The 24,725-nt window shown below is 36.1% G+C and overlaps 1 protein-coding gene across 3 annotated transcripts in view; it reads left to right on the top strand.

The window, feature by feature from the left end:
- The window catches only part of LSAMP (limbic system associated membrane protein), a 639,835-nt gene that overhangs the window by 325,077 nt on the left and 290,033 nt on the right, over nt 1–24,725 (top strand). For all 3 annotated transcript variants that reach the window (XM_025990102.2, XM_025990101.2, XM_072724085.1), the window contains exon 2: nt 11,539–11,771. In XM_025990102.2, coding sequence (XP_025845887.1) covers nt 11,539–11,771 — 233 coding nt within the window. The remainder of the gene's footprint in view (nt 1–11,538; nt 11,772–24,725) is intronic.

Raw genomic sequence — 24,725 nt, 5'->3', positions numbered from 1 at the left:
TAAGTGCATTATAATTTATTGCGAGCACTTTTTATTTCTCCCTACTGCTGGAATGAGGTAAAGAGTAAACTCTACATAGTATAGAGCACATTTTTTTTTCTTTCTAGAACTTAGCATACTTTGGATATTTACTTTGTAATGACTCAGAAGATAACAAAATTTTCTTTAAATAACTGTGGAATTGTTTTTAATTGCATAGTGAATAAAAATTTCAACTAGAAATCTGAGCCAGGATTCTAAGACTAATTTTATTCTTTCAAAGATACAACTAAAGGCAGCTTGTTTTCCCCCCCTCTAATTGAGAGAGATTTTTCACAGAGAACAGAGACTTATAGCAAGAATCAAAACAAAAGCAAGATTTAAAATTGCTTCTCATTCTCACTCAAGCAAGTGGTGAGGGAAGAGGAGAATCTGTAGTTTATAGGAGAGGAAAGGAGCTACAGATACTTGCTGTTTTGGTGAGAGGATAATTGCCACTCACATATTGAGAAGAAGAAAAGATAAACCTTGTTCTTATAGCCTGAGGGCCCATAAAGCATAGGCTGTGACTCACCCAGTCCAGGAGGAATCCCAATTTTGCCAAGAAGATTTTTAGTAGATCACAAAGTACAGCATGGGCCAGTTGTCCTCTGTTCGGGCTGCCCTGAAGAGAGAGCCATGCATGTGTGGGCTCTGACTGGATCTGATTGAAAGTGGTAAGGCATTTAAGACCTAAGCTGCCCATGCATTGGTATGCCAGAAAACCTTTTAAAATGTTCAGAGATGACATTAGAATCTCAATTTACACTGTGGTACCATGATCGTACTGCATCGTCCTGCTTTCATTTGAACACCTGTGGGCTTTAGGGAACTACTGACTAGAGGGGCCAGAGGGGCATCAAATACAAGAGAATCCAGGCCTGCAGAAGGAGTTGTCCCTGGAAATGCCTTTTAATAAGTAAGGAATTGGATTAAACAGTTTCTGGTGGTTACTGGGTTTAGCCCAACAATGGGACTTATGCAGAATGAAATGCCCAAGATTCAAATTATGAAAAGCAATGGGGACAAGATTTTATTAGGCTTTTCCAAAGCTTACTGGGTATTCTAAATACTTTAGCGCATTTAACAATTACAATCATATGAGAAGATAGTCGTTATCCATGTTTTGCTAAAGGAAAACACTGAAGCTCTTTGGTTATTATGAACCTTTTTAGGGCCAGACACTGCTCTGTATGTTTATTTTTTTTAATTTTTTTATTATTATTTATTTATGATAGTCACAGAGAGAGAGAGAGAGAGAGAGAGGCAGAGACACAGGCAGAGGGAGAAGCAGGCTCCATGCACCAGGAGCCCGATGTGGGATTCAATCCCGGGTCTCCAGGATCGCGCCCTGGGCCAAAGGCAGGCGCCGAACCGCTGTGCCACCCAGGGATCCCTGCTCTGTATGTTTAAAATTAACCCATTTAAATATTACAACTGGCCATTAAGTAGACACTATTACAGTCTTCATTTTATAGATGAAGAAACTTAGGCATAGAGAAGTTAAGCAAATATCCTGAGAGCACAGAGCAAGAATGTGATGGTGCTAGAATGCAGAGCAGGAAACTGGCTCCTGCTCCTAACTTGAACCCATAAACATGCCCCGTGCTGCCTTTCTCTGCTAAGTAACTTGCCAAAAGCTACTAAACTATGAAACCCATGACTTTTCCACTTCACTTCTGACATGAAAATGGAGAATCTTGAGTTATGTTGTGACTAAGAAAATAATGATTTGTTTTCTAAACTGATCGAAGACTCTTGGAAAGAACCTAGGAGAGCTGTTTCCAGCCACTTATAAACGTTCCTGGGATTGATCTTAGCTGTGACTGTGGTAGAACTCCATTCTCTCCTGGCCTCAGCCTCAATTTTGATCTCTTTATAGAATTTCTTTTTTTTTTCTGTTTTCCATTCATTTCTTCTACGTGAATGCAGAGATGACACAATTGATGTGAAAAGCAGAGGAACACACAGACCCTCCGAGAATTGAGAGGTTTTGCAACATACTCAGTACCTAATTTTGTGAATAACTTCTACTCCTTCTCTACTTCCTTTCCTAACTTGTACCACCTGCATGGATATATCTTAATGCTTCTTCTATAAGAAAATGAGCCTGAAAATATAGCAATGCATGTGTCATATACATGCTTATATAAGGATGCATGGACAAGTCCTCCCTACTGATAGTAAGAGATAAAAAGCATTTCTAGGGAGGACTTTTCATTGCTTCAGAAATGACACAAACTGTCCTGGCTTTACCAGTTGCCACTGTAGTTTCTTTTTTGCTCTTATAGGTGATGAATCATCTGAGTAGATAGTAAGCCTATCACAGGAAGAGTGCTTTGTCAGCATAGCACATGCAAATACCTAGTGCAAATTGAGTATTTAAAGAAATATGTGATTGATCAGAGAATCTAGGTAATAACACATATTTAGTGGGTGTCATCACATTCTGTGAAGGGATAAACTTTTTGAATGGCCTGCGAAAGTCAATGTTTTTCCTTCATAGCCACCCCTATATATAACGATGTTCTTATCTATCATACTCTACCATGAGAGAGTATGAAGATGAGCATGTTGTTTTACATCTTATACAGTGTTTCCATGTACATCATCTCATTTTATTTATGGAACTACCCTATAAGTAGTTCTAAGAGGTTGGATAAAGTATCATCAGCTTCATTTTAGTTATGAAAAACTAAGATACGGAGAGGCTAAGTGACCTACCTGTGTTCTGAAGGCCAGAACTAAAATTGGTTTTCTTGTATGAACTAAATAGTGTATATTTTACCCTAACATTCCATCAGAAGTGTACAAATTCTTAAATTGTTGTGACAATTTAAATAGATTCACATGAATCTGGTTCCTGTGGTTCCTGTGGTTTGCTACCTCTCCATTTTCACCCTCTCCGGAACATCTGTCACTCCTTCTGTATGTATACTTATCTGCATTTGTGCATGCAGTCACTTGTACATGAATGTGTACAAAGCAGCTGGGCTGCGGGATGATAATCATACCATGTAGATACTGTAATGGTGTTAATTGAACTAAAATTCAGTAGGAATCTAGAAAAATAAATTATCATCAAACTAAGATCAGTTTAAGAGGTTCAAGAGGATCAAGATTAAGAGAGCATACATGCATAAGAACAACAGAATGAGGCCACGAGAGTAGGCAGGGTTCAAAGCCATAAATCAAGTCTAGAAGGTGGTAGAAATGGGAGCAAGACAGAGAGCTAAAGCTTCTTGTTGCAGACAAGGCTAGCAGGAACACCTAAGGGTCACTAGTGAAGCCTCACAGTTCTCTTTTTTTCTGAGTTTAATCTTATAACATGATAATAAAACAAGAGATGTCACAAAATGATTAATAATTTAAAAATATTTAAATTTGTTTTTTCACTAATTGGGCATTTATTGCTTTTAATGTGTTTTCATAGTTCTGTTGGAATTCATCATACTTAAAATAATATGATAAAATCAGACTAAGGACCTCTGACTTAAGAGAGCCTGGTAATCCCATCGTCTGCTTTTCCTGATTTTACACACTAATGCTGGGAATGTACAGCCTTCCCTCTCAGACAGAGACTCTTTCCTTTTTTTTTTTTTTTTTTTATTCATGAGAGACACAGAGAGAGAGAGAGGCAGAGAGGCAGAGACACAGGCAGAGGGAGAAGCAGGCTCCATTCAGGGAGCCCAACGTGGGACTTGATCCCGGGTCTCCAGGATCTGAAGGCAGGTGCTCAACCGCTGAGCCATCCAGGCATCCCGAGTCTTTTTCCCCTCTACATTCTATGATTGTTTTGATGATTCATAAGGATTTTGTTTCTAGGGTTAAAGTTATAATGCAAGCAACATCAAGATAAAGGGGAAACACATTCTTGAAGACTTCCCTTCAATCCACATCTTGAATCATTCATTACACACCTTACAAAAGAGGGAAAGTCACAAATGTGAAAAATAATAAAAGTTTAAAAATAGCTTTCCCAAGAATAAAGATTAACAATTTCCCTAAAACTCAAATTGCCCCAATTGAGTTGATTCTTTCTTATCTGTTCTAGATGTTATGGACCCATCTTATACAGAGAAAGAAAGTAAAAGACCAAAGTTTTTTTTTAAAGATTTTATTTACTGATTCATGAGAGATACAAAGGGAAAGAGGGAGAGAGAGAGAGAGAGAGGCAGAGACACAGGCAGAGGGAGAAGCAGGCTCCATGGAAGCCTGATGTGGGACTTGATCCTGGGACTCCAGGATGACTCCCTGAGCCAAAGGCAGACGCTCAACTGCTGAGCCACCCAGGCGTCCTGAAAAAAGACGAAACTTAAATAATGTCTCCAGCATTAAATTAGGAAGCAGTGAAGTTCTAGATTTCCTATTCACCATCAGTAGTGTACAGATCTTCCTTGACTCATGATTATTGGGTTACATCCCAATAAACCCTTCCTAAGTTGGAAACATAAATCAAAAATGCCTAACATACTGAACATCATAACTTAGCCTAGCCTACTTTCAATGTGCTCAGAACACTTACAGTAGCCTACAGTTGGGCAAAATCATCTAACACAAAACCTATTTTATAATAAAGTAGTGAATGTCTCCTGTAAGTTATTGACCACTGAAAGTGAAAAAAAGGAATGGTTGTAGGTATATCAGTCATTCACCCTCGTGATGGCAAGGCTGACTAGGAGCTGTGGTTCGCTGCTGCTGCCCCACATCACAAAAGAGTATCTTACCATGTATTAGTAGCTTGAGGAAAGATCGATACTCAAAATTCACGATGCGATTTCTACTAAAATTGCTTTCACCGTCTTGTAAGGTTGAGAAATTATCAGTCGAATCATTGTAAGCTGGGGACTGTCTATACAAAACTATATTGATGTATAATTATGATGCTAAAATAAAACAGCAAAGGAGTAATGTTTCATTTACCACTAACCATAACTAAAGTATGACTAGACTTCATTGTAGTGATTCTATCATGAACATGACTTATAATTCAGGGACTTTGCTGGAGGTGATTAAGTGTCTATAAATTAAGAAGCATATGCTTATTAAAAAACACCATTGTTGGTGTTTGCCCTATGCTTCCAGATATTTAAAGCAAGAGACCAAAGTCTGACTCAGAGTTTTTCAGCTCAGCCCTGTCAACATTTGTGAGGTCTTTATTATGGAGGTTGTCTTTTATGTTGTAGGATGTTTAGCAGCATCCTTGGCCTCTACCCATAGATGCCAGTAGCAACCTCCCCACTTCAGGTTGTGACAACCAAAACAATATCTCCAGATATTGCCAAATATCATCTGCAAGTACGAATTGCCCCCACTTGAGAACCACTGGTCTCACATTCTTAATTTTAAAAACAAATCTCTTACTTATGCATTCCACTGCCCTGGTCCTTTCATATAAGTATGAGGATAGATAATTGATGAGAGTTTGAGTAAAATACACTTACTTGTGATAAATGAATAAATACCAGATTATATTCCTGAGAAAGAAAGGAAAGTTTGGATAAAATTTTTTTAAAGATTTTATTTATTTATTCATGAGAATACAGAGAGAGAGAGAGAGAGAGAGAGAGAGAGAGAGAGAGAAACAGAGACACAGCCAGAGGGAGAAGCAGGCTCCATGCAGGGACCCGATGCGGGACTCGATCCCGGGTCTCCAGAATCACGCCCTGGGCTGAAGGCAAGCACTAAACTGCCGAGCCACCCAAGTTTGGATAAATTCTAATGCCAAATTGAAACATTTTTAGCAGCAAGTAATGTTTGTTAAATATGAAGAGATATGTCTAGTAGCAATTGAATAGGTTTAATATCTGATAGATCTGTATCACTTATATCTTGGATGTACTGTCAGCAAATATGCTATTAAGCAATTTATTGCTACAGACCAAATTTAGCATGTCTGTTCTGCCTCCAATTATACTCATCATTTTAGAAGCAGACTTAGGCAGTATGAGTAGAATTGTCGATGTACCTGTTTGTATAAATGTGCATAATATGCTTGGTGTAAAGTGTTTGCAGAGATCCAATGCTTGAGATTTTTATGGGTGCATTGATTTTTTGTGACAGTTTTATGGCTGCAGATATACTGAACAGGGAAGATAAAAATTTGTTTGCTTGCCTTTCCTGTAATTTTTTTTAAGCTGATTAAAAAAAAAAATCATAGGCCCACAGTTAAGGTAAGTAACCCACCTGATATTTGTGGGTTCATGGCTAAAGTGGGCAACCCACTAAACATTTATCTATTGCTTTATGTTTCTCTCACTTTTTCACATGTGACATAGATTATGTAATTCTCAGGGATGAAGTTTCTTTATAATGAAAGCACTGAGCACATATTTTTCTCTCCTTTACTTTCATGCTACTACCACACTCAATAATTCTCTTTTAAAATTCCACCTTGTATCTAATACTTTTAATTATTTCTTAAGAAATGTTAAAATAGTTACCCATCTATTCTGCACCTCTTAGATAATTAACTAATATTTGATGTTTGACCTAATGTCAATGTGTTAAATTCAGTTTACTTATTCCACATTTCAGTGAGTGCCTACTGTGTGCATGGTGGGTATCTGCTAGGACCTGTGAGGGCTCCGCAGGCAAGTTTCAGGAGGGTCACTGTCATTAATAAGCTCAAAGGAAAGATAAATGCAGATAACTTTAATGCAGTGTGGTGTATAACGAGGTCATAAGAAAGATCCATGAAAAAGGACGGAATACTAATAACTGAGGATTTCCTAGAGAAGCTGGTACTCTGTATTATAACATCATGTTCTCAGCTACCTGCCAAAAAATCCCAGCTGAAGAGGAGGGATTCTCTCTCCCTCTCTTCTTGACACCAACACCCACTCTCTTTAAGGAGCAGTCCTTTCTAAATCCAGGAATGGTTTGCAACATCATGAACTCCTGGAGGAAACATTCTGTTACATCTAAACAATACGTAACACTTACAGATTTTTAAAATACATCTCACTAACCACCTCTTACTGGTCAGAATGACTAAAATTAACAACTCAGGAAATAGCAGACGTTGGCAAGGATGGGAAGAAAGGGCTAACCCTCTTACACGGTTGGTGCAAATGCAAACTGGTGCAGTCACTCTGGAAAACAGTATGGCAGCTACTCAGAAAGTTAAAAATAAAACTACCCTATGACCCACCAATTGTACTACTAGGTATTTATTCAAAAGATACAAACAGGGATCCCTGGGTGGCGCAGCGGTTTGGCGCCTGCCTTTGGCCCAGGGCGCGATCCTGGAGACCCTGGATCGAGTCCCACGTCGGGCTCCCGGTGCATGGAGCCTGCTTCTCCCTCTGCCTGTGTCTCTGCCTCTCTCTCTCTCTCTCTGTGACTATCATAAATAAATAAAAATTAAAAAAAAAGATACAAACATAGGATTCAAAGGGGCACCTGCACCCCAACGTTTATAGCAGCAGTATCCATAATAGCAAAACTATGGGAAGAGCCCAGATATCCATCGACAAATGACAGATGAATGGATGAAGAAGATGTGTGTATGTGTGTGTGTGTGTGTGTGTGTATATATAGTATGTATATATATATGATTTGTGTGTATATATATATATAATGGAATATTACTCAGCCATCAAAAAATGAAATCTTGCCATTTGCAACAACGTGGATAGAACTAGAGGGTATTATGCTAAGTGAAATAAGTCAGTCAGAGAAAGACAAATACCGTATGATTTCACTCATATGTGGAATTTAAGAAACAAAACAGATGAATGTAGGGGAAGAAAAAGAAAATAAGACAATAAAAATAAGATAAATAAGATAAAAACAGAGAAAGAGGAAACCATGAGGAAACAAAGTGAGGTTTGCTGGAGGGGAGGTTGGTGGGGGGTTGGGGTAATTGGGTGATGGGGATAAAGGAGGGTACTTGATATAGTGAACACTGGGTGTTATAGGCAACTGATCAATCACTAAATTCTACCCGTGGAACTAATTATATTACATTAACTAAATTGAATTTAAATAAAAAATTTAAAAAAATATTTTATTAATAAAATACACATCTTCACACTTCTCCAGCTTTAGCCACATCTGATATTGAAGATGAAGTCATTAGATATCCAGTTCTGAACTAGATTGTCTGGTATTGAAGTAGCATTCTGGGTAGGGGATAATTCATTATTATATTATGATGGCCTGGCATGAGAAGTCTCATTTACTCTACAGGAATGCCTAATGCACAATTAAGCTAACTTAACTCATAGATGGAAGCTCATGATGCTTGCTGGTCAGTCAGTGCATGTTGGGAAACAGGATCAGCATTAAATTGACATTTCCTCATTTTTTAATAACTAGGTGTTCTGTAACTGGCTATTTTCACTGAACCACCAAAAGTTCTACAAATTGAGATTATTTTGACTCTTACCATCTTTTTCTTATGTGTAGTTCTTATGGTTTGAAATAGTTGCCACCTTAAATCAAGATATTAAAATTTTAAAAACGAAATTAGTTCTAAAATTGTAATATTTTTGCCCTTTTTTCAGTATAAAAGTTTTAGTCATGTTGTAGAAAGATGATTTTCTAGTTTATAGAGTCAATATATTTACTTTGGAACGACTGGCTACATAAAAAGAACCCCTAAATATCTGGAGGAGTTGTTTTCCTTTTAAAAATACTACATCATCGGGGCACCTGGCTGGCTCAGTGAGAGGGGCATGTGACTCTTGATCTCAGAGTTGTGAGTTCAAGCTCCATGTCGGGTGTAGAGGTTACTGAAAGTAAAATTAAAAAACAAACAGAAATACTGCACTGTGCTCTGTTTGGCTTCCTGGCTAACTATACTAAGTTAGTAAAAAGTGTGAGTGTATATGTGTATGTATTCTATGCCTTTCATCTATTTGTAAGTAAAAGATAAACTTTAAAAATAAATATAAGTGAAACACAATGTAAGAATAAGATGTTATATAGATTGTCATAGCAAAATTTCCACATAATGTATTGTTTCAGTTAATACATTTTTATGGGTCTGGCAGTTTTGCTGAAATAGTCCATTACTTCTTTAGGTAAGATAAATCTGAACACTCTCAGAGAATAATTTGGAATAATGATCTGTGTGATAATTTTAACTTGTGTATGGACAAAAATTGCTAAAATTTCGAAAGGGCCCTAAACACCTGATTTAGAAACTGTACCTTGTGCTGATAAGGAAATTTGTCTGATTCATTTGTTGATTTTATAGGGTTTAGGATGGGAGAGTGGAAAATAGGTAACTATATGTCTTCTACTCTGTATGTGTGACACTATCAATTTAACAACAGGTATTTACCAAGTACCTAATATATAAGATTAATTTTTGGAGGTACCTAAATGAACAGGGCAAAATATATCTGTCTTTAATTGATTTGTAGGCCATATTTATGTGAAATGTTACATGGTATTTTTTTCCCAAAATGAACATATTAGGAACATATTTTAGGCTATACATTATTCAGAATAATCTCTATGATGTAGCATATCTGTTTGCTGCTGTGTTGAGCTGCATGGATGAGAAAAGTGCAAGGAGGTACATGATACAAGATTTAAAATGCATTTACAGAAGCAAATTGCCATTCTTCTCTATAGAAGAGAAAAACACGGTAAATCTACGTCAGTAGTTTCATTTATGTTCTAGAAAGCAGAAAACAGCCTATTAATTCATAAATGATTCTCAGTTGACAAGTGTCACAAATACCATGAAGAACAGAGAAACAATGCCACATAATAATAAAACAGGAAGAGTCAAATCATGTCTGGAAAGAAACAGCAAGAATCCATGAAGTTAGCTTTGTACTCTCTCATGGAGAAGTTCTAAATTATCAAACACATACAGCTAATCCCAACAATATATCTATGGAAGAGAGATACATATTGGGTAATAGAGACATTAAATGTTGACTTCATCTACTTATGTTCTTGAAAATAAATAGGTAGAGAAGAAAAGAGAGACCTGCGTATTATAGAACTCAAGTAATTAAATAAAATTCTCATGTTAAATAAGATATTCAATACACTTAAAAATAATAGGAGGTCTTTTGAACCATAGGTGAGGTATTTTAAAAGATTTCAGCTTTTCTCTTTTTCGAAAATGAGGTGGCCTCTGTATGCCTACTATAGACAGCCTGTAGATGATACATCAATTTCCTGTCTATGTGTAGATCCAGAATCTTTATGACTGACTCTTTTGACCTAAAAGGAAACCTGGATTTGACTTAGTTTGGAAAACACAGAACATGGTATTTTAATTGTTCTGCTGTCATGCTCCTGGCTTCTTCTCTCCATCCCTCATGCCCCAGAGTGCTGAGCAGATGGCTCTACAGTTGTGAACAGGGTCTGGGACAATCTCCCTGTGGGGCAGACATAAATCTTGCCAAAGGGATGCAGAGAGAAGTTTGTTTGTTTGTTTTTGCCCAATTTTTCCATTTCCAGATTCTTACAGGAATTGAAGGAGAAAACAACATTAGCTACAAAGTATTTGCTCCTTCTACATTAATCTGCATTCTTTGCCTCTTTCTTACAAGTTTCAGAAAGAGATCCTTTTAGATTTTTTAAAAAATATTTATTTATTTATTCATGAGAGACAGACAGAGAGAGAGAGAGGGAGAGGCAGAGACACAGGCAGAGGGAGAAGCAGGCTCCATGCAGAAAGCTGGATGTGGGACTCGATCCTGGGTCTCCAGGATCATGCCCTTGGGCTGAAGGCAGTGCTAAACCGCTGAGCCACCTGGGCTGCCCCCTTTTAGGTTTTTTAAAATAAGTCACCATTCAAATAAAGATTTCCCCATCATCTTTCTTGGAAAATAAACTACAAAATTGGTTATTTCATCTCCCATAAAATAATTGAATCTGTTTTGATGCGCCAGAAATGCTGGTTGTAAGCCGTTTTGCCAGCACCCAACCTGCTGCCCTTAGCAGCTGGAAGCAGACTTAGGCAAGATGATATTAAGTTTGATTTCCTTGACACCATACTTATCTACTTACCTTTGGATTGACTTAGACGCTTCTTGCTCCTGGGAGAGGGCATTCCAAACTTATAAGAATCTGAAGCAAATTCTGAAATCTAGTCCAATTCCTACAGCAGTGGGGCATAAATTGTATCTATCATCACACAGGACTTTAGGAAGTACTTATGAAAGAATTAAGACAATTCAAAACTCAGTAAACGTGCCACATTATCACTTGTCAAATTCTCAGTTACTGAAACAGATGGAGTTCTGTATGAATGACCTTTTCCTAGACAAGAAGAAGATAATCCAGTGGGAAGTCAATATCTATTTTATTTGCCTGCATTTTTCATATTCATTGTTTATTGCCGAATTGAGTCCAATATAATGACATCCATCCATTGGATGGTAATTAGATCTTAGGAGAAATAGTGGCAATAGCTAGGACTCTAAGAAATGGCATGGCAATTATTCATCCTGCATATAATTATTGTTCTTGATTGGTCTTGTTGAGGAGAATGAATGCAGATGCAGGCATGGCTAAGGTGCTAATGTTGTTATTCTGCTCTACCAGGTGTGTTGTAGAAGACAAGAACTCGAAGGTGGCCTGGTTGAACCGTTCTGGCATCATTTTTGCTGGACATGACAAGTGGTCTCTGGACCCTCGGGTTGAGCTGGAGAAACGCCATTCTCTGGAATACAGCCTCCGAATCCAGAAGGTGGATGTCTATGATGAGGGTTCCTATACTTGCTCGGTTCAGACACAGCATGAGCCCAAGACCTCCCAAGTTTACTTGATCGTGCAAGGTAAGAAAAGATGGGATAAGTGGATGTTAAGGGAGATGTGAGAAGCAGAAAATGAACATGATGTACAAAATATTTGCAAAATCCTTTCTGAAAAAAAAAACAACTTTCAAATGCCTTATTGCATTTAAGTGTTATTTTTTTCTCTGAAAGGATAGATTTAGAATAAGAGGAACAAGGAGAATATAGAAGGTGGAATCTTGCCATTGTGAGCCAGTACCCTTGATAAGAATATTCTCTCCTAGTCCCAAATTTAAAAGCACACAGCAAAGGCCACAGCGATTGAAATAAGTTGGAACAGGGTAACAAGAACAAACAGAATGCTTAGAACCATGTGAGGTGCACTTTATCAGCTGTTGGGTACTGGATGCTTTGCTGAAGGCTTGATTTTTATCTTCAGCATAAAGAGTGTTACTAATTATCTGTTTTTATGATGGTAAATGTTATTTGGAAAAATAAAAATTTCCAGAGGCCTTGACATCATCTCAGCTGGCCAGCTTTCTTTTTAAATTATATCTCCATTTAATGGTAAATTATTTGTGAACAAATCCAGTGTCAAGGATCTGCAAAGTCACTGGGGACAATCTGCTCCTAGATTGGGGTTTCCAAGGGCACACCTGAGTCATGGTTTTATAGGATGAAAACCCTAAGTGGCATACGCATGCCCCCAAACAATAGCTCTCATGGGTCCCTTTCCCCATAATTGCAGAAAGAGAACAAAGCTGATCAGCTGCAAATTTTATTGCAAGCAAAGTCAAACCACCAGCAGTTTCAATCCATCTATCAGGAAAGATCTAAGCACTAACAAATATTAGGGCTGTGTTCATGTATTCTTGATTTACAATTTTATGTAAATTTAATGCAAATTAAGCATGGCCCTAGGGCTCCTGTCAGGATTCCAATGTAGTCAGTGGTGTGGGAAAGTTTGACTGTAGTTTCTATTAATGTGTTATGGAATTGATTATTGCAGCGTTTAAATTATTGCTCTCTCAACTCCTCTGATTAATAGATTGAAACTGGAGTAAAATACATCAGAGACTGCCTGGTCCAGAGGTGGTTTAGTCATGTGACCTCTATCTTGGTCCATTTGCAATGGCTGACAGCTTCATTTTATTGCTTGTAAAAGGCATGTCTACTGACTTGCAAAGTTCCTCTCACAGTCAAGGCATAGAATGTTTTCCTTGTAGTTTATGAAGCTAGAGCTTCATAACACGATGCTGCAGGGCTTGGATCCGAGGCAGTCCATTTAAATGTGTAAACATAACCAGAGATGTGTAAATATACAAATAGGTTAATTTACCAGCTCCCTCAAAAACACAAGTAGGACATATATTTTCTTTCCTCTCTCTCTCCCTCTATCTCTGTCTCACACATACACCCTCCTCAAAACAGAAGTTCTACCCCATGCCATGGCAGAAGGAGTGGAGTTAACTGGTTTTCTTAAAGCTCCTTAGAAAGATTTTATTGAATGACCAGGTCCATATTATATTATGAGATTCCTACACAATTTTAACACCTTTACAGCCTTTAATGTCATCGGAAAGCCACTAGAGACCACAACTAGAAAATTTGTATTGTACCATACTAAATAAAATTACGCAATTTGAGTATATTATAGTCCTTTGTTTCTAGATGAGGAAACAGAAATTCATTAAATTTAAGTTACTTGCTCAAGATTACATTAAGAGTTCAACGAGTGAGTAGTTTGGAGCCAAGCAGACCAGGAATCAAATTTTCTACTGGAAGGGACATTTATTGTTATGACTTTTAAAACTGCCATATTTATATTTAAGTCAGATCTTAGCACCAGATGCCTCTTCCTCTTTTTTTTTAATTTTTTGGTTATTTATCTATGTGCATTTTAGGTATGAACTAAATGTACTAATCCTAAAGGGATTAGAGGTAGAAATAAGTTCGACCATACTTGCATGTACCTTCATACCATGTTGGCATAAGTTAAATTTAATAAATTAATATTAAGTAATGGAGAAGAGCCTATCGAGTGCCAGGTACTATTTAGTCCATTGGGAAACCTTTAAGGTTCCTCTAACTGGCCTATGAATTAAATTGACATGAAATAGATTAATAGGAGAATATCAAATTGAATTTCATATGTATGGGGATCCATATAGACTTGAGATTCCAAGGACAGGCAAAATGAGATATATATATATATATATATTTGGTATATATATATATTTGGTGTATATATATATATATATATATATATGTATGTATATATACCATCCTGAATTAACAGAAGGGGCTATTCATCTGGGTCTTCAAAGGAAAAGAAAGCAATTCACAGAAGAAAAAAAAATGAGTAAATGCTGGCCCATCCAGAAACAATGGGACATAGGGAGGACTTTGACCAATTAGTGCTTGGTTCCTCCTTATCTACCACACATAGTTCATATTAGAATATAGTTATTTATGGTGCTAGCTCTCTTGCTGGAGCAGGTACTCTATCTAAATTCCTTTTTTTTTTTTTTTCTACCTAAATTCTTTAAAGCAGTTAGGGGGAAGGTCAACATTTCTTCCTGAGTCTTTGAGCCTTGATTATTTTTAGCTCTAAATAATCTGCATGCCAAAGGTACAAATCCTGGGGCAACTCTTTCTGAACCCCTACAGTTTTTCCCATTTGTTTTTAATAATATTATTATTAAGTAGGTATTAATTACTTTATTATAAATATGCAAAAGCTTAAAGTTCAGACACAATAAGGAGCCAGCCCAAGGCTGCCTGTTGGTTTAGCACAGGATTTCAAACCCATATCTGTGTGATTCAAGATACTAGTGTGGTGTTTTGTTTTGTTTTGTTTTAATCACATTGCTGTGGAAGAAAAAAAGAGCAACAAAGTTTATACTTGTAAAAGAGATGAGAAAGGATCGTCTCCTCCTTGAGCCTGAGTCAGGGGGGATTTTTTTTTGACAATTATATGGATGTTGGCATTTTATATCTAGCACCAGATGGCTGATCCACTCCCCATTAGGATATTAAACCTTGCAATTATATCAGTGATTCCATCCCATCATCCTGTTTTGTTCATACTATTCCCACTCCATGCCTCAACCCTACATTTTCACATCAAAGATCCTGTTTCTGGGAATGGCTGCCATTCTTCTTCCCTCCAACCCCATAGCACCTTCCTTCGAAATGAGAGTCTTTTGAGTTTTTCAGATTCTGCCTTGTGCACCCTCTGTGGTTTCTGTTAATCCAGTTTAACTAGTCATTAAATAAATATTTTTTTTCCTTACCTAATGGTGAGGCTATCTTTAGTTACCAGATGCTAATGAGATACCAAGAAAATATAGCAATTAACAATGTGGGCCTTGAAGTCACACTGCCTGCTTTAAATCTCAGTTTTCTTTCTTATTATTTAAATAAGTTTGGTGGGGGATCCCTGGGTGGCGCAGCGGTATGGAGCCTCCTTTCCCTCTGCCTATGTCTCTGCCTTTCTCTCTCTCTCTCTCTGTGTGACTATCATAAATAAATAAAAATTAAAAAAAATATTTAAATAAGTTTGGTGATAAACTGCTTAATTTCTCTAAAGCTCAGGTTTGACATATATAAAATAGAGATAAAATTTAAATTTTAAATCTTCCCAAATTTATTGTAAGGATTAAATTAGATGATCTATGTAAGGCCTTAATCCAGTGTCTGGATATCATGTGTTTTCACCCAATAAGATGCTAATAATGGTGATGATGAGGATGGTGATGATGATGATGTTGGTGATGATGATGGTGATGATGATGATGGTGATATGATGACGATGACAGCAACCATGCTGTTTCTACTGTTTCTGATTCTGTCATAAGACTTACTTTGGCTGTAGGGCTGTTGCCCAGAGTCTAACACCTGCTTCCACTTATTGCCTATTAACCCTTGTGTTGGACTCTTTCAGCTTTTATTTTAGATCCTTCCTGTCCATTTTCTCAGTTGTCACTTTCCTTAGCATCCAGTCTTCAGCTTTACTTCTTTAGGATTCTAATGGGCTTCTTAGACTAGCATCTTCTTAAAGTCCTTAGAGAGCTTTATTAAGAATATTTAAGGGGGATATGCAGCATGCTCCACCAACACTTAGAGAGTTTGTTAAATTTTAGATTGGAGGGACCTTTCCAGAGTTTCTGATTAAGCAGTTCTGGGGTCAGGGGCTGAGAATATGCATTTCCAACACATTACAGGTGATAATAATGCCACTGATACAAAGACCATACTTTGAGAACCACTGCTCCAGAAGAATTGTGTACCTTAAGATTATTGGCAGAAATGTTCTTGCATAATGTCATTCAATTTCAGATAGTGTTACACTTTCAAATACTCCTAAAACTAATCTCATTGGACATGAGACCGAGAACAGGTTGATTGAAAAATACCTTAAATTTCATGGTAACATCCTAGGCCCTCTGAGACTGCTTACCTAGCCTAGTTCTGTGGAAAGAAAAAAATCTCTCTTCCAAAACTGTCCATTTTCAGGTATCAAAGCTGAGGAGGGGGAATGGTTGAAACATAAAAACTGGGGATCTCTGGGTGGCTCAGTGATTTAGTGCCTGCATTCAGTATAGGGCCTGATCCTGGAGACCCGGGATTGAGCCCCACGTCGGGCTCCCTGCATGGAGCCTGCTTTCCCTCTGGCTGTGTCTCTGTCTCTGTCTCTGTCTCTGTCTCTCTCTCTCTCTGTCTCTCATGAATAAATAAATAAAATCTTTAAAAAAAAAAGAAAAAGGAAACATAAAAACTGCTCTAGGTTTCAAAAATCTCACCTGTATAAATTTTTAAGTATTTGTACCCCCTTATGTTTTTCATGTTTCATTTTCCCTGGAAACCTCCTTTCCTTTTGTATGTATTCCCATCACATTAGTGACTATTTAACATTTCCAACATTTTCTAAGTTTTTGTCAGTTCATGAGGGTCATTACACATAAAATATCCTGTGTGAAATAAATATGCTACATGGTTCACTAAACTCAGTCTTTAGCTAAATGGCATCTCTACACACCTTTCTCATGAGGTACACAAGTGACAGTTTTGCATCAGCAAATGTACAAATCAGTAATGATCTCTGGTTGACTTGTGATTAATGGTATTAAATGTTGCATCTGTGGAACCCAAAGCTATTCAAACATAAACATGCATCTGAGATACTTAATGAATGGTAGGACTCATTTCTAAAGCCAGATATTTTGGTTCCCACACCACCTTCTTTAAAGATTCTGTGACAAAAGATTTAAAAAACATTAACTTTAATAAACAGAGTACTTTGACATCTTTCCTATTAATAATGTCCATATTTTTCTCTAAATGTTATCCTCCTATGGTCTGTTTTTCCTGATCATGACACAAATGGAGGTATTTGAATTATGACTATGTTTCTCTTTATGTGATCCTTGTCTAACCTCCAACAAAATCAACATTTTGGTTTATTATACTTGTCAAAATGTAGATTCCTGAAAACCACTCCCAGAACAATTGAACCAGAATCCCTGGGAATACAGCCAAAATTTGCAAATACTCTGTGTTCTGCATGTGATTCAGATCCATGTGGAAAACTGAGAACTACTGTTCTAGGGACCTAAACAACTAGTGAGAAGAATTTGCTGCTGTTGGCTGCTCATTTTGCTGTATGGTGCAGCATCGAATTGTATATAAAGCTCTGTGGAGCAAGTACTAGAGCCTTATAATAGAAAAAATATAAATAAATAAATAAACAAACAAACAAACAAATAAATAAATAAATAAACCTGTGTCCTTGTTAAAAACAGATATTCTTGAGTGCTAGGAATAGTGGCCCCCCAAATGACTTCTTTTTTTCTTTTGACTATAGCATTAGGAATCTCCACATGTATGTGAATGCAAATGACACCCTAACATGATAGGATTTTAAAAATGTGAATCTTGTTTTTAAATATCTCATTCAGGGGCACCTGGGTGGTTCAGTCATTAAGCATCAGACTCTGGGTTTCAGCTCAGGTCATGATCTCCAGGTCGTGAGATCAAACCCCAAGTCAGGTTCCACACTGAGTGCAAAGTCTGCTTGAGATTCTTTCCCTCTCCTTTTCCCTCCTCTGCTCATCCCCTTGCTCACTCTCTCTCTCTTTCTCTCAAATAAATAAATAAAATCTTTATAAATAAACATCTTATTCACCATCCTTGCTACATTTATTATATTTTCACATTTTTATTCATTATACTTCCCCCAGTACCTATACTAGAATGGTCATTTCCATGTTGAGTCTTTTTTCTCTTTTTAAGCTGTTCTAATTTGGTTTCCATTGTTATAAAAATAGCCTATTCTGCATAAAGCATTGGAGTTTTTTTTAAAACATTTTTGGTTTTTGAAATGTATTTCTAAATCAATATTTAAATTTCACTATAATATTTTTTTCACTATAATATTAAATAGAATCCCAGACATTTTTCTCAACTTCTGTGATGCAAATCATATACATGATTTACTGAGAATTTATTACATGTAAGGAAATTTATTAAATAATTACCTTAACTAAACCAATGTAATTATAGAAAAAAATACAAAAGTGGGACTCCTTCCTTGTAAGATTGTATTTGGCCTTTATTCCCCCTCAAATCCACATGCTTAAAAAGCCAGATTTCCTGTACCTCATTCACTTTAGAATATTCATTTTGACTTACAATTGTAATGTCTGTAGATTCGTTTTTATTTTGTATTACTTAAAAAAAATTAAATATTCTATTTAAATTCAATTTGCCAACATGTAGATTCCTTTTTAATTTAAGAATTGAAAAGTCAAAAAAAAAAAAAGAATTGAAAGGTCAAGTCTTAGGAAACAATTTTTTTTTTCATGAATACTAGTCTAGCACTAATTGTTTCTAGGATTTAAATTCTTAGAAGCATTTAAATCCAAAAAAAAAAAAAAGAAGCATTTAAATCCTATTAAACATTCCTAATTTTCACCTGGAATGTGTTACCTAGAGTTGAATGTATTACCCAGAACTCCAAGTAAATGTCCCCCTTATATCTCATAATCTCTCTTTTCTTACCTTCTTTCATTACTGTAGTCCCCTTTTATCCCATTTTGTTTTCCACAGTTTTAGTTAGCCACATTCATCTGTGGTTTGAAAACACATGATCTTCCTTCTGACATTTTTTTTTTTTAGATTTTATCTATTTATTAATGAGAGACAGAGGGAGAGAGAGGAAGAGATGTAGACAGAGGGAGAAGCAGGCTCCATGCAGGGAGCCCGATGTGGGACTCAATCCCGGGACTCCAGGATCACGCCCTGGGCCAAAGGCTGGAGCTTAACCGCTAAGCCACCCAGGAATGCCCCCTTCTGACATTTCTGGCAGAGTCAGAGGTCAATAGTAGCCTAACATCACAATGTCTATGTCATTCACCTCACTATGTCATCTCATCACATAGGCATTTCATCATCTCATATTATCACAAGAAAAAGGGTGACTACAATACAATAGAATACTTTGAGAGAGAGGGAAACCACATTCACATAACTTTTATTACAATATACTGTTATAACTGTTTTTTATTATTTCTAATGTCTTACTATGCCAAATTTACATATTAACCTTAATCATAAGTATGTATGTATATATAAAAGAAAACACAATGCATATTAGGTTTGGAACTATGCATGGTTTCAGGCATGCACTGGGGGGTCTTGATATTTATCTCTTTCAGGTAAAGAAAGTGACTGTTGTACTTCCTTTATTCCCCTTTCCTTTCCACCTTTCTCCTTTCCCTTCTCTAATCAGCATCATGTTGCAGTGATTATTTTTTCAGTAACTTAACATTGTCTACAAAATTTCATATAAAATGTTTGCCACTGCATTCTAATTGAACTTAGCCTGGAGCTCTTTACATTTTTAACACAACCTAGTAAAATAAAGAATTTTAAATCTTCTTTAGTTGGATTTGATCTGGGGTTAATTCTGTTGATTATTGAGAATTTTAGTGATTAACTGGAATTCTCATTTGGAGTTTATATGCTGAAATCTAATTTTCCTACTCTTCAGCTTAATTTTTCAGACAATAGCCTCTTGATTAGCTATTAAAAGACCAGGTTCTGACTTTAAGGACATCACTATCCACATCAGCAATCAGACAGCTCTTGTAATGGGAAGAAGTGACTCTTTGGGGCTAAAACATTTGAGAAGATTACTTTGTTGGGGAGGAAAAAGTTTTATGTATCCTTCAGAGTTCTTCCAGTTATTCTAAGAATCACATTGACATGAGACAAAACAGCAGGAGAAAAACAAACAAAAGTTTAATAACATGTATACCTTCTGTATACATGCAAGAGACCCAAGAATACCAAGGAACTCCCCAAAATGGCCAAAGCTATCACCTTACATGCCAACTTCAGCTAAAGACAAAACGCGTTGGAAGTGGTGAGTCAGTTGTGGTAGCTTACCAGGAAAAACACAGTAAACAAGAGTTAAGGTTATTGTACAGAGCTAACTCATTGCCTTCTTCACTGATAGTGTTTCTAGAGATGGAGAATCAACCCCCTCTTCCTGGTACAGCAAGGGAGATACCCTTACAAGTGGAGATTTCCCTTAAAATTATAATTGTCTCTTACAAAATGATAAATTCTTAGTTTTCAGAGCTTCTGTTATGTTTGGAGTTTTAAGCTGATATTCCACCTGTGGTAAGGACTCCAAATTTTATATAAACCAAGCTCATCCACCTAAAATTAATTATGATCTCCAAGCTTTCCATATGTATCTGCAGCCCACTTTTAGCCATCAAAATAAATCAACTATTTACATCCACATACTTTCTATTCTAACTTGCATTTGTCCTTCTTGAGGATGACAAAAAATAGGAGAGTTATTTTAGAATCCAGAGTTGGCTCAGTGTAAAAATCCAGACTCCATGAAAAGAAGAAAGCTACCGGAAGACAGGTAGCTTGAATCAGTATATGAATCTTGAATCATTATGCCAGTCTTAATGCATTATGGTCAGAATTCTTGTGGTACTCAGGAAGACTTTGGGAGTGGGCATTTATTCTACTTTGGAACTGCATACACTAGATGCTTTAGCTATATCCAGTGTGCACTACAGATTATTTTTCTTACATTTATATAATATTATATGTAACAGCTGACAGATGGACCAGTTTTTACACAGATATTTTACCTATTAAGATAAGGATAGCTACCCTTTCTAATATTTTTAATTTTTTTAAAGATTGTATTTATTTATTATGAGAGACAGACAGAGAGAGAGACAGAGACACAGGCAGAGGAAGAAGCAGGCTCCCTGCAGGGAGCCCAGTGCAGGACTCATTTGATCCTAGGACCCCGGTGCCCTGAGCTAAAGGCAGATGCTCAACCACTGAGCTACCCAGGTGTCCCTCCTTTCTAATATCTTTAAATAACCCTGTAAGCTACCCTGAATTGCCGTCATCTGTAGCATTTATGTTTTCTATACATTACCAAAAACAAATAAATAACCTTCTCCCAAAAGGACCTGTATATTCTTAAAAATATTAAACTTATATATATTTTTAATATACTTTAATTGTTGTCAGTTTGCTCTAAATAGGTAACATTTATTTTTGGACAATGAGATGATTTGCCTTTAAATTTGTCAAATCTTAGGTCTGTTTCAGTGACAAAGCATACGGAACACAATTATTCCTTATTCTCAATCAAAAAGCTAATAGGCAAGTTCAAGTGTAGTGGGAAAGCAACTCAACCTGTGCCAGGGCCTACTGAAGTGGAGTGTCAACACTACAGGGTTCAGGGCTCAAAAAAAAAAAAAGGACATTGAAGTGAGGAGACAGTCATGGAAGATTAGGACCTTAGCTACATTCAAGAAAATTGAGAAAATAAATATATTGAGGATAATAATAACCATTTTTTCATTGTTGAAGAAGAGAGTATAAATATGGAAAAGGGAAAGCTAAAATAAACTGAATGGTATTGGATCAAAATTAGAATTACTAGTGTTTATTCATGAGTTTTAACAAAAGATAAATAGATGTATACATATGTGTATATTTTCTAGCCTCCCACTGAGAGGGCCTCAGAACAATTAAAGCTCAGTAGCAGTCAACATACCTAGCATCCAGATGTTGGTTTTAGAATATCGGTCTTAACAAAGGCAGTGATTTCTTTGACATCAGCCATAGCTACATTTTTCTAGATATATCTCTAAGACAAGGGAACAAAAACAAAAATTAAAAAATAAAATAAAATTAAAATAAAATAAAAAGCTTTTACACAGCATAGGAAACCATCAACAAATCAAAAAAGTAGCCTACTGAATGAGAGAAGATATTTGCAAATGATATGCAAAATATATGAAGAATATATACAATACAACACCCAAAAAACAAACAATCTGATTAAAAATAGGCAGGGAAACAGAATAGACATTTTTCTAAAGAAGATAGCCAACAGACACATGAAAAGATGTTTAACATCACTCACCATCAGGGAAATGCAAATCAGAATCACAGTGAGATATGATTTTACATGTGTCAGAAGGGCTATTATCAAAAAGACAAGAAATAACAAGTGTTGGTGACAATACAGAGACATAGGACCCTTCACATACTGTTAGTACAGTACATTATAAATTGAAATGTAAATTGGTACAGCCACTGTGGAAAACAATATGGAAGTTCTTCAAAAAATTTAAAATAGAAATACCATATGACCCAATAATTCTAGTACTGGGTATTTAACCAAAGAAAATGAAAACACTAATTTGAAAAGATGTATGCAGCCTTATGTTTATCACAGCATTGTTTACAATAGCTAAGATAGTTGCAGGGAAATGGGCAAAACAGGTAAATTAGAGTGAAAGATAAGGCTTCCAGTCATGGAATGAGTAAGTCACAAGTATAAAAAGCACAATATGGGGAATATAGTCAATAATATTGTAATATTGTTGTATGGCAGCAAGGGGTAGTTACACTTGTGATGAGCATAGAATAAAGTATAGAGATCTTGATTCATTTGTTGTACACCTGAAACTAGTGAAAATTGCATATCAACCATACTCAATTTAAAAAAAATTGAAAATAAAATATCACTCCCCAGTAAACAAAGTTTACTTAGAGAAATAGATGATTCCAGGACTGGGACAAGGAAGGAACAAAATGAACTTGGAACACTTTTGTGTCGTTAAGCAAGGAAGATCTCAAAGAAAAATTCAACATACCAAATGTATACAGAAGCCAGCTTAAAAGAGATTTCCACTAGCCAATTCTGGGACAATTTGGTAATCAAAATAAGCGATAGCCACATATAATAATGCTGATATAAACTAGATAATGGCTGTTCAATAAAGAGACTATAAAGCTCTTTCTTACAATAATAGAATGTCAACTAATAAATGCAGAAGGAATGATGGTATTTGAAAATATCATTTGCCACCATTGCAGAAATAATCAGTTCAGGCAAGAAAGATCAATGCATTCTAAAACTAGTAGATAAAAGTGAAATAAGGACAGAGATTTTTGCATAATCTCAAAGTAGCTCCCCACAAACTATTAAGTACTATTTATTAAGGGAAGAAAAATTTTAAAAGGTATAAAAATCTAGTTGATACCATTCAGAGTTAATACTACCAGTAATAGGACAAATTGGTATCATGTGCCGAATGATAACATGCTATGAGCAGAATATAGCATCATTTCTGCGATATTTCTATCAAAACCTGCCTCTAGTCATAAGAAGACATTAGGCACATCCAAATGAAGGACATTCTATAGAAAAATTGGCCTGTAATTTACATGTGTCAAGGTTCTATAAGTAAGGACAGACAGTGGAACTTCCCCAGACTGGAGGAAGCTCGAGATGTGATATATCTGGGTATAATATGTGAGCTTACATTAGACCATTTTGCTTTTAAAGACATTGTTTTAATAAGTGATAAAACTTGAATAGAGTCTCTATGTGAAGAATATGTGGGAGTCCTTTGTATTATTTGTGCAATTTTTCTGTGAAGTTGAAATTATTTCAAAATAAAGGTAAACCAGGTTTAATAACACTTAAGGTAGGTGTCAGGGTTAAATATTAGTGAGTTAAATCCAAAATTGTATTAAATGCTAAATGTAGCATAATCAAGCAGGATTTTTTAAGCATAATCTATTATAAAGAAATATAAATATTCACATTTTAAGTGAACCGAGGTTGTAGTTGATATCTTTTTTTAAAAAAGATAGTTTCAACAGTAATTAATTCAGTAATAAGGCAAGAAAACCAACAATCTTTTTTTTTTTAACATTCATTTATTTGTTTCAGAGAGTAAGAGAGAGAGCACACAAGAGGTGAGGGGCAGAGGGAGGGTGTAGCAGCAGACTCCCCACTGAGCATGGAGCCCAACACGGGGCTCAGTGTCATGAAACTGAGATCACAGTATGAGCTGAAATCAAGAGCCCGATGCTCAACCAACTGAGGTGCCCAGGCATCCCACCAACAATCATTATTTAACATTATTCTGGAGGTTGTAGTCAGTGCAGTGGGATAAGAAAATAAATTTAAAATATTTAATTGTAGGAAAGGAAGAGAATAACTTAACAATATTTTTAGGTAAAATAATTACTAACTGAAAACACAAAAATAACCCTCATAAATTAATGACCAAAAACATTAGCACCAATAACCATTTGATAAATTGTCCAATTATCTGAAGAAGTATATAAAATTAATAGTTTCTACATTGGGTTATTAGAAACTCATAAAATATACCATAAGATGGCCATTCACGAAGCTTCAATAATATAAAAACATTTAAGAATGAATTAAATAAGCAATGCAGAGAACTTAAATGCAGAAATCAATATCAGTACCTGGGAGAATGAAAGAAAAAGACTTTTGTGTGTGTCTGGTTTTTGTCTGTTTTTTCATGGAAGGGAAATACTTAATTCTTGAATGGACACACACAAATGATGTAAGGTGGCAGTTGTCCCCAAGGTAAATATAGAATATTTTTATGTATC

The sequence above is a fragment of the Vulpes vulpes genome, chromosome 1 (genome assembly GCF_048418805.1).
Source record: "Vulpes vulpes isolate BD-2025 chromosome 1, VulVul3, whole genome shotgun sequence".
Classification (NCBI taxonomy): domain Eukaryota; kingdom Metazoa; phylum Chordata; class Mammalia; order Carnivora; family Canidae; genus Vulpes; species Vulpes vulpes.
This window is presented reverse-complemented; position numbering and strand designations above follow the sequence as displayed.